The sequence below is a fragment of the Staurois parvus genome, unplaced genomic scaffold, assembly GCF_062004578.1.
Source record: "Staurois parvus isolate SC_StPar_1 unplaced genomic scaffold, SC_StPar_1.0 ptg000519l, whole genome shotgun sequence".
NCBI classification, from domain to species: domain Eukaryota; kingdom Metazoa; phylum Chordata; class Amphibia; order Anura; family Ranidae; genus Staurois; species Staurois parvus.
In genome coordinates, this window is record NW_028318315.1 from 40,445 (window position 1) to 56,119 (window position 15,675).

At 45.0% G+C, this 15,675-nt stretch overlaps 1 protein-coding gene across 1 annotated transcript in view; it reads left to right on the forward strand.

Moving 5' to 3' along the window:
* Nucleotides 1-15,675, forward strand: part of LOC149451776 (uncharacterized) — a 66,500-nt gene that overhangs the window by 29,795 nt on the left and 21,030 nt on the right. Inside the window, 1 exon segment of the mRNA XM_089690164.1 lies at nucleotides 3,072-4,924. Within this exon segment, the coding sequence (XP_089546290.1) occupies nucleotides 3,072-4,924 (1,853 nt within the window).

A 15,675-nucleotide genomic window follows, 5' to 3' on the forward strand; every position in this document is an offset into this window, starting at 1 on the left:
TTGGACAGCTGGAAGATTGAGTGTGGGGGGGGTCTGGGAGGACAATGGTGACAGGACAGAACACATAGCAGATAGTCCCAGGCACGCTGGCTCTCCAGCTGTCAGACAGACAGCCATGATGCTGCCTATTACTATATCACTCCACCAAGCTTCAAGTGGCTGTGGGCTGCCGGACTAGAATCTTGCTGTCAGAAAATGTGGCACCAGCCACGTCCACAGCTGAAAATAGGAAAGTGTGCCATGGCTGCTACCTCCTCTTGGTCCATTTTTAATGAATTTATGGGGCACAATGGCATATTATGGGCTCACTTTCTATTACTCCATGTATGTAATGTGTCTCATACAGAGGGCCCCCCTTCCCTCAGGGCTTATGTGCTCTGACATGTGGAGACGATGTGTGGACTCTACAAGATGATATTTTCTATGTGATCTCACATCATAAATCCTTCTATATTACAGATGTTATTTCTGCCATTCTGTTGGTTTAGGGTGAAGATCTGATGAAGATGAAAGTTGGGGGTGAAGTAGAAGAGACGTATGTGAGGGATGATCAGCAATATACGGAGGAGGCTGGAATGACGAGGACATTCAAAGAGGAGGACACTCCTACAGAGATCAGCACAGGTGAGCCATCATACACTATATTGCCAAAAGTACCAGGCCAGCCCTCCAAATCATATGATTCAGGTGTTCCAATCCCCTCCATGGTCACAGGTGTATACAATCAAGCCCCTAGGAATGCTGACTGCTTCTACAGACATTGGTGAAAGAATGGGTCGCTCTCAGGAGCTCAGTGACTCCAAGCGTGGTCCCGTGATAGGTGGCCACCTGTGCAATAAGTCCATCTGTGACATTTCCTGGCCACTAAATATTCCACGCTCAACTGTTAGTGGGATTATACCAAAGTGGAAGCAACTGGGAACAACAACCACTCAGCCACCAAGTGGTAGGCCACGTCACATGACAGAGCGGGGTCAGCGCATGCTGAAGCGCACAGTGCGCAGAAGTCACCAACTGTCTGCAGAGTCAATAGCTAAAGACCTCCAAACTTGGTGTGGCCTTCAGATGAGCCCAACAGCAGTGTGTAGAGAGCTTCATGAATGGATTTCCATGGCCGAGCAGCTGCATCCGAGCCTTACATCACCAAGTGCAATGCAAAGCGTCGGATGCCGTGGTGTAAAGCACGCCGCCACTGAACTCTAGAGCACCTGAGACATGTTCTCTGGAGTGACCAATCACGCTTCTCTATCTGGCAATCCGAAGGATGTGTCTGGGTTTGGCGGTTGCCAGGAGAACGGTACTTGCCTGACTGCATTGTGCCAAGTGTAAAGTTTGGTGGAGGGGGATTATGGTGTGCTGTGTTTTTAAGGGGTTGGATTTGGCCCCCTAGTTCCAGTGAAGGGAACTCTTAAGGCATCAGCATACCAAGACATTTTGGACAATTTCATGCTCCAACTTTGTGGGAAGAGTTTGGGGATGGCCCCTTCCTGTTCCAACATGACTGCACACCAGTGTACAAAGCAAGGTCCATAAAGACATGGAGGAGCCAGTTTGGGGTGGAGGAACTTGACTGTCCTGCACAGAGTCCTGACCTGAACCCCACAGAACACCTTTGGGATGAATTAGAGCGCAGACTGTGAGCCAGGCCTCCTCCCCCGACATCAGTGCCTGACCTGACAAATGTGCTTCTGGAAGAATGGTCCAACCTTCCCATAGACACCCTCCTAAACCTTGTGGACGGCCTTCCCAGAAGAGTTGAAGCTGTTATAGCTGCAAAGGGCGGGGCCAACTCAATATTGAACCCTACGGACTAAGACTGGGGGGCCATTAAAGTTCATGTGTGTGGAAAGGCAGGCAGCCCAATACTTTTGGCATTATAGTGTACATTCTTCTCTTACTGTATTCTGGTCCAGAGTAGGGTGGGAGATGAATGATATTGGCCAGTAATAGGGAGATAATAATCACTGATACTCATCCTACCACATTAGATCCTGAATTTTTCTTCTTTCAATGTCTTTGGTTCCAATGTTATGGCTGATCAGTATACACCGTGTCTACAGGTTAACTTCAAATGCTAATTCCACTCTTTCAGGATGAAACATAAATAGCAATGTTAGATCTGAAACACTTTATCTTCTCAGCAGGAACTACTGAAGATGTGCGTTTCGTTTCGTTCCAAATCGAAATTCGGACAAAATTTTCCTTATTCGAAGATTTGGATGTATCCAAATTTCTGAATTACAACAGCAACGAATTTCACGGAATCAGAAATTAATTTTAACAAAACAGGGAAGTTCAATCTTTTAATGCGGATGTTTGAAGCAACTGAATGAAATGAACGATCCGACTTGATTTGATAATAGCTGGCTGTTGAGGAATGGGCGTCCTTAATGAATGCCACGTCCTTAACAACCATGACTCATCTGCTATCAGTGAGATTCTCCTCCCCCATCATACCAGACCCTTCAGGTCCTGCAGAACCCGGCGATTCAATACAGCACTGAAAATGATATGAATGTAGGGCAGAACCGTTCCTTTTAACAGAAGCCTAGAGCTTTGGTCATGTGTTCTATGCTAAATGATCTACAAGTCTGAATTTTGAACCTCTTCATTATCAGAGATCACATGACCCAGTGCCTAGGCTTGTGGTTGTGTGAAGAGCATGCCCCTCCCAGTCCCCATTGGTTCCTTCTCTTCTGACAAGGCTGGGGAAATGTAGAAGTGATCTGGGGGGAGGACCAAAGGACCTTTTACTAAAGAGGGGAAGTCACAGCTGGTTGGGACATCCACAGAGAACATCAGCTCACTGAAACCTACCTGACCCAGATGGAATCTTGATTTTGGTGAACAACTATTGATCATTATTTTATGTTTTTCCAGGATATGCCATTGAGGAACCCTCAAAGGATCGTCTCACTTTACCTCCAGGTTGTGAAATTAAAGAGGAGGACATCACAAGAAGAAACACAATGAGTTCAGCTATGGATGGTGGACTTCACAGTGTGGATGGACCATCAAATCTCTCTGACTCTGAGCAACCTCATACTGTGGGGGATGGTGCCGGAATTCAGGGGGAGGAGACATTTTCCTGTCCTGAATGTGGGGAAAGTTTTAGCTCTGAATCAAATCTTACTGTACATCAGATATCTCACACGGGTGGGAAGCCTCATTCCTGTTCTAAGTGTGGGAAATGTTTCCTTTACAAATCAGAACTTGTCATACATTACAGATCTCACAAAGGCAAGAATCCAAACTCCTGCCCTGAGTGTGGGAAATGTTTTACACAGAAATCAAAACTTGTTATACATCAGAGATCTCACACAGGGGAGAAGCCGTATACCTGCCCTGAGTGTGGAAAATGTTTTACACACAAAACAAGCCTTTATGAACATCAGAGATTGCACAGGGGGGAAAGGCCATTTTCCTGCTCTGAGTGTGGGAAATGTTTTCCACAGAAATCAAAACTTGTTATACATCAGAGATCTCATACGGGGGAGAAACCATATTCCTGCCCTGAGTGCGGGAAATGTTTTACACACAAAACAAGTCTTAAAGGACATAAGAGATTGCACACAGGGGAGAAGCAATTTCCCTGCCCTGAGTGCGGGAAATGTTTCCTTTTTAAATCAGAACTTGTCATACACTACAGATCTCACAAAGGCAAGAAGCCAAATTCTTGCCCTGAGTGCGGGAAATGTTTTGTACAGAAATCAAAACTTGTTAGACATCAGAGATCTCACAGGGGAGAGAAGCCGTATTCCTGCCCTGACTGAGGGAAATGTTTTACACAGAAAACAAGCCTTGATGGGCATCAGAGATTGCACAAGGGAGAAAGGCCATTTTCCTGCCCTGAGTGTGGGAAATGTTTTCCACAGAAATCAAAACTTGTTAGACATCAGAGAACTCACACTGGGGGGAAGCCATATTCCTGCTTTGAGTGCGGGAAATGTTTCCTTTATAATTCAGAACTTGTCATACATCAGAGATCTCACACAAGCAAGAAGCCACATTCCTGCCCTGAGTGTGGGAAATGTTTTACACAGAAAGCAAACCTTGTTAGACATCAGAGAACTCACACTGGGGAAAAGCCATATTCCTGCCTTGAGTGCGGGAAATGTTTTTCCCAGAAAAAAGGCCTTGATGGACATCAAAGATTGCACACGGGGGAAAAGCCACATTCCTGCCCTAAATGTGGGAAATGTTTTACATGGAAATCACAATTAGTTGTACATCAGAGATCTCACACAGGGGACAAGCCGTATTCTTGCCCTGAGTGCGGGAAATGTTTTTCACAGAAATCACATCTTAATGGACATCAGAGATCCCACACGGGGGAGAAGCCGTATTCTTGCCCTGAATGTGAAAAATGTTTCACACAGAAATCATTACTCGTTGTACATCAGAGATCTCACACGGGGGAGAAGCCATTATCTTGCCCTGAGTGCGGGAAATGTTTTAAATGGAGGTTCTCTCTTACCTTGCATCAAAAGAGTCACAAAAGTGAGAAGCCGTATTCTTGTACAGAGTGCGGGAAATATTTTTTATTGAAATCATTACTTGTTAGACATCAGAGATCTCACACGGGGGAGAAACCGTATTCCTGCTCTGAGTGCGGAAAAAGTTTTTCAGGAAAATCATACCTTGTTATACATCTGAGATCACACACAGGGGTGAAGCCATATTCTTGCACTGAGTGCGGGAAATGTTTTTCATCGGCTTCCTCTCTTTACACGCATAAGAAGATTCACACAGGCGAGAAGCCGTATTCTTGTCCTGAATGTGGAAAATGTTTTTTACATAAGTGCAATCTTCAAATACATCAGAGGCTTCACACAGGAGAGAAACCGTATTCCTGCCCCGAGTGCGGGCAATGTTTTATACAGAAATCACAACTTGTTCTACATCAGAGATCTCACAGTGGGGTGTAGGGACCAACCCAACATTTCTGTGTTTAAAGTACAGTGGATAGGGGTGTGGGACTTTAACCACTTAAGGGCCACCCTATAGCAGATATACTGCTACAGGGCGGCACCTGTGCGCAGAATCGCGTGTATATATACGTGATTTTGCATTTCCGGGTAGGGGGCGCACACCCTACCCGTGCCGCTGATGTCAATCACCCTGGTCCCGGCCAGTAATTACCCGTTGGTGCCCGGTGAGTACCCAGAATCTCCGACGGGGAGGAAGATTGTTTTGTTTACAGTCTTCCTCCCTGTCAGCTCGGGCACAATGTACAGCACAGCCATCCCAGTCAGTGTGATTACAGTGAAGCACACCCCCCCGCCCCCTAGTAAAACACTTCCATCACACAGTTAACCCTTTGATTGTCCCTCACGTTAACCCCTTCCTGCCCAGTGCCATTAGTACAGTGTCATTGTTTTTTTTTTTTGTTTTTCTTTAGCACTCATCACTGTATTGGTGTCCCTGGGGATGTCATTGACACCAAATCAGTCCCCCCCCAGTGTCAGAATGTCTGCCGCAGTCCAGCTAAAAGTCACTGATCACGGCCATTATTAGTTGAAAAAAATTCCAGTATCTATACCGCTATTTGTAAACGCTATAACTTTCCCGTAAACCAATCAATTTACATGTATTGGGATTTTTTTTAGCAAAGACATGGAGCAGGATACATTTTGTCCTAAGTTTATGACGAAATTTGATTTTTAAAATTTTTTTACTGGACACGTTTAAAAGCAAAAATTCCAAAATATAGTTTTTTTTTTTTTTCCTCAAAATTGTCGGGTTTTTTTGCTTATAGCGTAAAAAATAAAAACTGCACAGGCGATCAAATACCTTTTTTGTGGGGAAAAAAGGACGTAAATTTAGATTGTTGCATGACCGCGTACTTGTCAGTTAAAGTAACGCAGCGCCTTAACGCAAAAAATGGCCTGGTCAGGAAGGGGGGGGGGGGGGAATTCCTCTGGAGGGCGAGGACTTAATGGTGCCGAAAACAGAATCATTTGAATCAAATGTTGCGTTACAAAAATCAAAAAATAAATATATTTTAAATCAACATAAAATGAAGCACTGTCAGTATATATGTAATACAAACAGAATTTTCCAGGAATTAACTGTTTTTATTTCAGGTACTTCTATATCGCCGTCAATTTACACCGCGCTTTACATGTATATTGTACATTCACATCAGTCCCTAACCCTCAAGGGGCGTACAATCTAAGGTCCCTAACTCACATTCATACATACACATACTAGGGACAATTTAGACAGGAGCCAATTCACCTACCAGCATGTCTTTGGCGTGTGGGAGGAAACCGGAGTACCCAAAAGAAACCCACGCAGGCACAGGGAGAACATGCAAACTCCAGGCAGGTGGTGCTGTGGTTGGGATTCGAACCAACAACCCTAGTACTGCCAGGCGGAAGTGCTAACCGTTTAGCCACTGCGCTGCTCTTACAATATAGAGGTGTTGTGTGAGCCAATGCTGTTGTTTGAGCCAATGGGGGAGGAGAGAACCAGGAGAGCTGCTGCTCTCGTGCACATTGCTGGATCAAGATTGGGCTCGGGATTAAGTATTAGCAGGGCTGGGGGCTGCACACTGAAGGTTTTTTTACCTTCATGCATAGAATGCATAAAGATGAAAAAAACAACCCTCAGCCTTTAGAACCACATTAGCAGCTCTGACTTTCTGACTGTCTATCTCATTTCTTGAGGTGCTAAAATACCAGGACAGTACAGACACCACCTAAATGACCTCAAAGTATTTACTGAGAGGAATGTTGAGTTCATTTTATTTTTTTGCCACGAGGTTTTGGAACATTAAAAAAAAAATGTTTTATACAAAGTTGTCATTTTAATGAGATATTTCTCACACATGGCATGGGTATATGTGGAATTACACCCCAAAACACATTCTACACATTCTGATAGCACGTGTGTGCGACTTTGGGAGCCTAGCCACATACAGGGGTCAAAAATCCAATGACCACCTTCAGGCTTTCAAGGGGCATTTAGTTATGCATTGGATTTTCTGACTACCTATCACATTTTTGGATGCCCTGAAATTAAAGGATAGTACAAACACCCCCCAAGTTAACCCTTTTTGGAAAGTAGACACCCCAAGGTATTATCTGAGAGGCATGTTGCGACTTTGGAAGATCTTACTTTTTTTTCCCCACATGTTTTTGGAAAAAATGTATTTTTTTAAACATACAAAATTGTCACTTTACTGAGATATTTCCCACACACATCATGGGTAAACATGGAAATGCACCCCAAAACACATCCTACTACTTCTGAGTATGGAGATACTACATGTGAGAGTTTTTAGGAGCTTAGCCATGTACAAGGGCCCAAAATCCAATAGCCACCTTCAGTCTTTCAAGGGCATTAATTATGCATTGAATTTCCTAACTACCTGTTGTATTTTTGGAGGCCCTGAAACCAGTATAGTACAAACATCCCCCAAATGACCCCTTTTTGGAAAGTAGACACTCCAACGTATTTGACATATTTGCTGCAGACTAATGTGACAGCTTCTGGCTCTCACGGGTTGCTAGGGAAGCAACAGCTGCCTGCAACAGCTGCGTCCTTAGCAACCACTGACTTCACCCCGCCCACTCCCTTACATGGCCACGTAGGCAAATGGGCGGGGAATAGAGGATGACATTGTCTGAATATGGCCATATATGGGCAATGATGTCACCACTATCCCCACCCCTTCCTTTATATAGCTGATGACAGCTCAGGAAGCTATCAGTATTTTGCAGATCTCATTTTTTTTCACAAGGTTTTAAAAAAAGAAAAAAAATTCTTGAATTTTCCAAAAACTTGTGGCAACAAATGAGATCTGCAAAATATTTGCCATGCCTCATAGCAAATGCTTTGGAGTGTCTACTTTCCAAAAAGGGGTAATTTGGGGGGTGTTTGTGTAGCCCTACCTTCTTTAGGAGTTGCAGAAGATTTGGGTCCTCCTGTAGTCCTAGTCAACATTCATTCCTCTCAGACTTGCATCAAGGAGACAGTAAACACTCCTTGAAATTTGTTTGTTTGAATTTTATCAGGGGAATTGAAACTTGGATGGGGATGGGGGGGTACATGGGATGCCCAAGGAACTGTGAAACTGAGGACAACTTCCTGGAACTATGTACAAAGATTCAGAAGGGTCTTCTTTTGAGAGCTATCCAGCCTGGCATACACCCCAAACCCTAGATAGTTCTCCTCTATCCAGATGTCTGGAGGAATCCCTAGACAAGGGGGTCTAAATTCTGTAACTTGAAGCACAGTCCAGCAGTTTCCCACCCAAATGCCCTCTTCCCTACTCCAGTCCAGGGGATGTAGCAGTACACACGGTCTCCTTCTGCAAGCTGTAGGTTGGCAGCTGCCTTCAGGCCTCCTGCTGGGCTGGCTATTTCTGTAGCTCCACAGATGGTCCTCTCTTGGTGGCCAGTGAGGTCCAGCTTTCCCTCTGTCAGCGACTTCGAGAGGCATTCCCTGGGCCTCCTCCTAGGCTCCACACTCCAGCTTCTGCTCTTACATTTTCCACCCAAACTCCATCTGCCTCTGAGCAGGCTCCAAGGAGTACTTAGTAACAGCTGTTGTTGCTAAGCGTAGAAAAGGAAAGAATGCTAGAGGCAGGACTAAATTGGTGTGAACCAACGGAGACTGGAGGTAATGTCTCAGACCGGGCTTGGAGTAGAGGCTGGACAAAGTCTACTTTCCATTTTCCTCGTTTGACTTGAGAGCGCACAGCAGTAATACAATATAATAGAGCCCTTTGTGAATAAACTGAGCAATGCTCAAGAAAGTAAGATTCATCATCCTCCAACAATCACACTAGAGACTCAAAGTGAGACATATTAAAGGAAGAAGAAAAACCATCATGGCCATGAGGTATACCAAACAAAGCTAGCTCCGATCAAATTTCTTTGACTAGAAACCTATCCTGATTGACTAAGGAATGAACCACCTGAATGTACTCTAGCAGCTTTTTACCAGTTAAACCCTCCAAAACATGGCGGCAAAAATCCTTTGATGCTAATGGCATGCGTTATATAACCTCCTCTGGATGCGTCTTTACGTTAAAGGACATCAAATACTGTGATGAGATACCTTCCAGTTTCCAGGTGCAGCTGATCTGGCTGCTATTGGCCTCGGTTAGGATACCGAGTGGCAAGTGTGCAGCCACCACAATCCATACCAGACCACTTGTCCTCCATAAGGGGAAGGTACCTTACCCAGGGGCTCCCCTGGCAAGGCACCTTGTCCCCATGTTGATGAGGACAAGGACCTGTTACTTACATCCCAGGCTGGGGATCTGTGCGTGGGGGCAAATAAACACACACACCTTTGGCCAAGCGACTTCGAGAGGCATCCCCATTCCCTGGGCCTCCTCCTAGGCTCCACACTCCAGCTCCTGCTCTTACATTTTCCACCCAAACTCCATCTGCCTCTGACCAGGCTCCAAGGAGTACTTAGTAACAGCTGTTGTTGCTAAGCGTAGAAAAGGAAGGAATTCTAGAGGCAGGACTAAACTGGTGTGAACCAACGGAGACTGGAGGTAATGTCTCTGACCGGGCTTGGAGTAGAGGCTGGACAAAGTCTACTTTCCATTTTCCTCGTTTGACTTGAGAGCGCACAGCAGTAATACAATATAATAGAGCCCTTTGTGAATAAACTGAGCAATGCTCAAGAAAGTAACATTCATCATCCTCCAACAATCACACTAGAGACTCAACCTGAGACATACTAAAGGAAGAAGAAAAACCATCATGGCCATGAGGTATACCAAACAAAGCTAGCTCCGATCAAATTTCTTTGACTAGAAACCTATCCTGATTGACTAAGGAATGAACCACCTGAATGTACTCTAGCAGCTTTTTACCAGTTAAACCCTCCAAAACATGGCGGCAAAAATCCTTTGACGCTAATGGCATGCGTTATATAACCTCCTCTGGATGCGTCTTTACGTTAAAGGACATCAAATACTGTGATGAGATACCTTCCAGGTTCCAGGTGCAGCTGATCTGGCTGCTATTGGCCTCGGTTAGGATACCGAGTGGCAAGTGTGCAGCCAACACAATCCGTACCAGACCACTTGTCCTCCATAAGGGGAAGGTACCTTACCCATGGGCTCCCCTGGCAAGGCACCTTGTCCCCATGTTGATGAGGACAAGGACCTGTTACTTACATCCCAGGCTGGTAGATGTGGGGATCTGTGCGTGGGGGCAAATAAACACCCACACCTTTGGCCAAGTCCTTTATTAAAAAAAGTCCCACAATGTAAATCCATCTTCAATCACATTGACCATTAATTTTGATCCCCATCAGTCATAACGAATGACGATCACGATGACCCATCAAAAGAAAAAAAATGACAACTGCGCATGACTATCCAATTCTGATGGACTCCACACACTCACAACTGAGACTGTCATGGACTGAGAGCCATTAATAAAGTGACAGTTACATCTTTGTCCACACACAGACTTAGCACCGAGAAGGGAGATTGACGAGGAGGTAGTAGATAGGACTGCACTCCACAGAGGGGTTTTTGTGTTTTCCAGCCACTGGCTTTCTCTGCTGAGACCACTCTCTTCAAAGAATAGTCTAGAGCAGGGGTGTAAAACTGGCAGCCCTCCAGCTGTTGTGAAACTACAAGTTCCATCATGCCTCTGCCTTTGCGAGTCATGCTTGTAACTGTCAATATGGCAATTCCTCATGGGACTTGTCGTTTGGCTGCCAGTTTGACACCAATGGTCTATAGGCAGACACATACACATAAAGTTACACTATATTGCCAAAAGTATTGGCCCCACCCTCCAAATCATTGAATTCAGGTGTTCCAATCCCCTCCATGGCCACAGGTGTATAAAATCAAGCCCCTACACATGCAGACTGCTTCTACAAACATTTATGAAAGAATGGGTCGCTCTCAGGAGCTCAGTGACTCCAAGCGTGGTCCCGTGATAGGTTGTCACCTGGGCAATAAGTCCATCCGTGACATTTCCTGGCTACTAAATATTCCACGGTCAGCTGTTAGTGGGATTATAACAAAGTGGAAGCAACTGGGAACAACAGCAACTCAGCCACCAAGTGGTAGGCCACGTCACATGACAGAGCGGGGTCAGCGCATGCTGAAGTGCACAGTGCGCAGAAGTCACCAACTGTCTGCAGAGTCAATAGCTAAAGACCTCCAAACTTGGTGTGGCCTTCAGATGAGCACAACAACAGTGTGTAGAGAGCTTCATGGAATGGGTTTCCATGGCCGAGCAGCTGCATCCAAGCCTTACATCACCAAGTGCAATGCAAAGCATCAGATCCATGGTGTAAAGCACGCCGCCACCACACTCTAGAGCAGTGGAGACGTGTTCTCTGGATTGATGAATCACGCTTCTCTGTCTGGCAATCTGATAGACGTGTCTGGGTTTGGCAGTTGTCAGAATGGTACTTGCTTGACTGCATTTTGTTAAGTGTAAAATTTGGTGAAGGGGGATTATGGTGTGGGGTTGTTTTTCAGGGGTTGGGCTTGGCCCCCTAGTTCCAGTGAAGGGAACTCTTAAGGCATCAGCATACCAAGATATTTTGGACAATTTCATGCTCCCAACTTTGTGGGAAGAGTTTGGGGATGGCCCCTTCCTGTTCCAACATGACTGCACACCAGTGCACAAAGCAAGGTCCATAAAGACATGGAGGAGCCAGTTTGGGGTGGAGGAACTTGACTGGCCTGCACAGAGTCCTGACCTCAACCCCATAGAACACCTTTGGGATGAATTAGAGTGGAGACTGTGAGCCAGGCCTCCTCCCCCGACATCAGTGCCTGACCTGACAAATGTGCTTCTGGAAGAATGGTCCAACCTTCCCATAGACACCCTCCTAAACCTTGTGGACGGCCTTCCCAGAAGAGTTGAAGCTCTTATAGCTGCAAAGGGCGGGGCCAACTCAATATTGAACCTACGGACTAAGACTGGGAGGCCATTAAAGTTCATGTGTGTGGAAAGGCAGGCGAAACAATACTTTTGGCAATATAGTGTAGCTAGTGATACTATGGTTCTTTTTTTTTTATAACAAACATGTTATAATCACATGTGCAGTGGTTTTGCACAGGGCAGCCCTGATCCTCCTCTGTTTGGGTCCTCCACTTACACTCCTGGTCCTTCCTTCTTATTGGGTGCCCCCATAGCAAGTGGCTTGCTATAGGGGCACCCGAGCAGACATGCTCCCGAGCCTCTGCTCCATGTACCAATTCGCACAAGGAGCCAATGGCTCTTGCTCCTGTTTCAGCCAATGAGGTGACAGAGACCCGGAACAGCCAAGGCTCCTGTGCACATCTCTGGATTGCGATGGGGCTGGGGGGGGGCTGCTGCACGCTAAGGTATTTTTACCTTCATGCATAGAATTCATGTAGGTAAAATACATTGAGCCTTTAGAACCACTTTATTCATACAATTGATGTTACTATTTAGGTCAGCAGCAATTGCCCAAGGATCTAGTATGGAATTTGAGGAGCCCCCCTTTTGTTGTTTTTTGTGAGGGGTTCCCACTTAAAATCCAAACCAGATCCTCAAAATATAAAAGCATCTTGTGTGGAATTTGGTTAGACTCTACTGGGAATTTGTTTGCATGGTATTCCTTTTTAAATTCATATCAGACCCTCAAAACGTAAAAGGATCTGGTGTGGAATTTGAGTAGACCCCACTGGGTATTCTTCCTTTTTTGCATGGTATTCCTTCTTAAAATCCATTGCAGACCCCATTGTCACTTTTTCTATAGGATGTACACAAGTGACATTTTAGAATGAAATATATAGATTTGCAGGCAAATGACATTTCCCTGCAGGATTACTTTTTTATTCCATACTGCATGAGGACTCCCCTCCTCGAAATACATACTGGACCATTTGATCCTTATCAACAAAGCCAGCAGTGAAATGTCATTTAGTGGTTAATTTTTTTTTCTTTTTATAATGTCACTTTTGCTGTAGTACATCAGACAGGTGCGTCACTTCACACGCTAAAGGTTTTTTACCTTCATGCATAGAATTCATGCAGGTAAAATACCTTGAGCCTTTAGAACCACTTTAAGGCACATGTATTCATATACAGTAATTGATGTCACTTTTTAAGTCAGCAGCAATTGCCCAAGTAGGGAATTTGGGGGACCTCACTGTGTTTTTATTTTTTTGTGAGGGGTTCCCACTTAAAATCCATACCCTCAAAATGTAAAAGGATCTGGTGTGGAATTTGGGTAAACCCCACTGGGTATTTTTTTTTTGTTTGCATGGTATTCCTTCTTAAAATCCATTGCAGACCCCATCAGGACTACATTTTTTTTGTTTGTCACTTTTTATATAGGATATACACAGGCCAAAGTGACATTTTAGAATGAAATATATAGATTTGCCAGTAAATGATATTTCCTTGCTGGATTAATTTTTTATTCCATACTAATGAGGACTCCCCCCTCAAAATATATGCTGGACCATTTGATCCTTATCAATAAAGCCAGCAGTGAAATGTCATTTGGTGGCTAATTTTTTTTTCTTTTTTCTTTTTATAATGTCACTTTTGCTGTAGTACATCAGACAGGTGCACCACTTCACAAGCAGTTTTAGTGTATCCTCCAAGCTGGTTATCAATCAGTGACCTCATCATCCGAATTCCTCCTGGTCACTGGAGACAACTTGGCAGTGTTCTGCAGCTGGGGGAACATGACTACCAATTTACTTTCCCTCACTGGCACCTCCTCTCTCTAGGCCAGCAATGGGCAAACTACGGCCCGGCGGACCTTTTAATCCGGCCCGCGGAGCTAGGCTCCCACTAGGCTCCTCTCACAGTCCGCCCTGAAGACCGGTGTAGCATGAAAATCTGTCTCCTATGAGGATCTGTCCCCCTCGACGTATCTGCGCATGTGCCGGAGATCGCCGATCGGCTGCTAATGCCTGAAACTGGCACATGCGCAGATACGTCGAGGGGGACAGATCCTCATAGGAGACAGATTTTCATGCTACACCGGAACGGCGCGGGAACGCGGCGAGAGGAACGCGCGGAGCAAAGGTAAGTGAATTGACACAGGGGGGACTTGGGGACTTAATATGGGGGATTAATTACTATGGGGGATGTATTACTATATGGGGGATGAATTACTATGGGGGATGTATTACTATATGGGGGATGAATTACTATATGGGGGATGAATTACTATAGGGGGGATGAATTACTATATGGGGGATGAATTACTATAGGGGGGATGAATTACTATAGGGGGGATGAATTACTATGGGGGATGAATTACTATATGGGGGATTAATTACTATGGGGGATGAATTACTATAGGGGGGATGTATTACTATGGGGGATGAATTACTATGGAGGATGAATTACTATATGGGGGATGAATTACTATGGGGGATGAATTATTATGGGGGATGAATTACTATGGGGGATGAATTACTATGGAGGATGAATTACTATATGGGGGATGAATTACTATGGGGGATGAATTATTATGGGGGATGAATTACTATATGGGGGATGAATTACTATATGGGGGATGAATTACTATGGGGGATGAATTACTATATGGGGGATGAATTATTATGGGGGATGAATTACTATGGGGGATGAATTACTATGGAGGATGAATTACTATATGGGGGATGAATTACTATGGGGGATGAATTATTATAGGGGATGAATTACTATATGGGGGATGAATTACTATGGGGGATGAATTACTATATGGGGGATGAATTACTATATGGGGGATGAATTACTATGCTTACTATGGGGGAATATTACTATACTTACTATGGATGACACATACACATCATTCATCTACTCTTGGTCCGGCCCCCGGGTCCAATATATGAACCCATTGCGGCCCTCAAGTCAAAAAGTTTGCCCACCCCTGCTCTAGGCTCATGTCACTCCTTTCCTCATCCTGGGAACCAACATCGGAGCATTCAAATTGCTGTGCATCCTCCAACAGCATGTAACTGACACTACGATTTCATAATTCTAGTGACTGCTCCATGGATGATGGTGGGGCTATGGAAGGAGCAGCTGTGGTGGACAAGGAGCCTGTGGAATAGACCACTTTGGCAGCTGCAGTAGAAGGCAAAATAGTATGAGCCTGGGTGACAGAGGATGAGAAGGAGGAGGATGGCTGAGTTGTCCACTCCACCACCTCTTCTGCTTGTGGCTAAATAATATGGGCAGCACCGGAAAAAAAGGACAAGCGTGCCCTGCCTGCAGAAGATACACCATGTCCACGACCACCACTGTTCACTGTGGACACAGAGGCTGCTTGCTCTCTCTTAGCTGCTTGTGAGAATCTGCCATTCCTTCTTGGTCTTTTGGACATGGTGAGGATTTTTTAGGGGATTTTTCCACTTTATTTTTCTGTGTGGGATGGGATTTTGGTGCTTAGGTGCAGTATGTTTGTGCTTGGTCCATTATAGACTCATATAACACTGCACCAGGCTACCATTATACCACTGCATGAGACCACTCCTATAACACACACTACGCAAGGCAGCAGTATCAGAAGCCATAAATAGTGCGGGGCATGGTCTTAGCCCCTGAGCCATGATTGGCCAAAGTCACCAAGACTTTGGCCAATCATGGCTCTTCCTGTAAACTCAGTTGTGAGTTGTGAGGCCTGTACTCAATCACAATGCACAAATTACATTGTGGGGCGCGCGGGCGAACTTTCCGC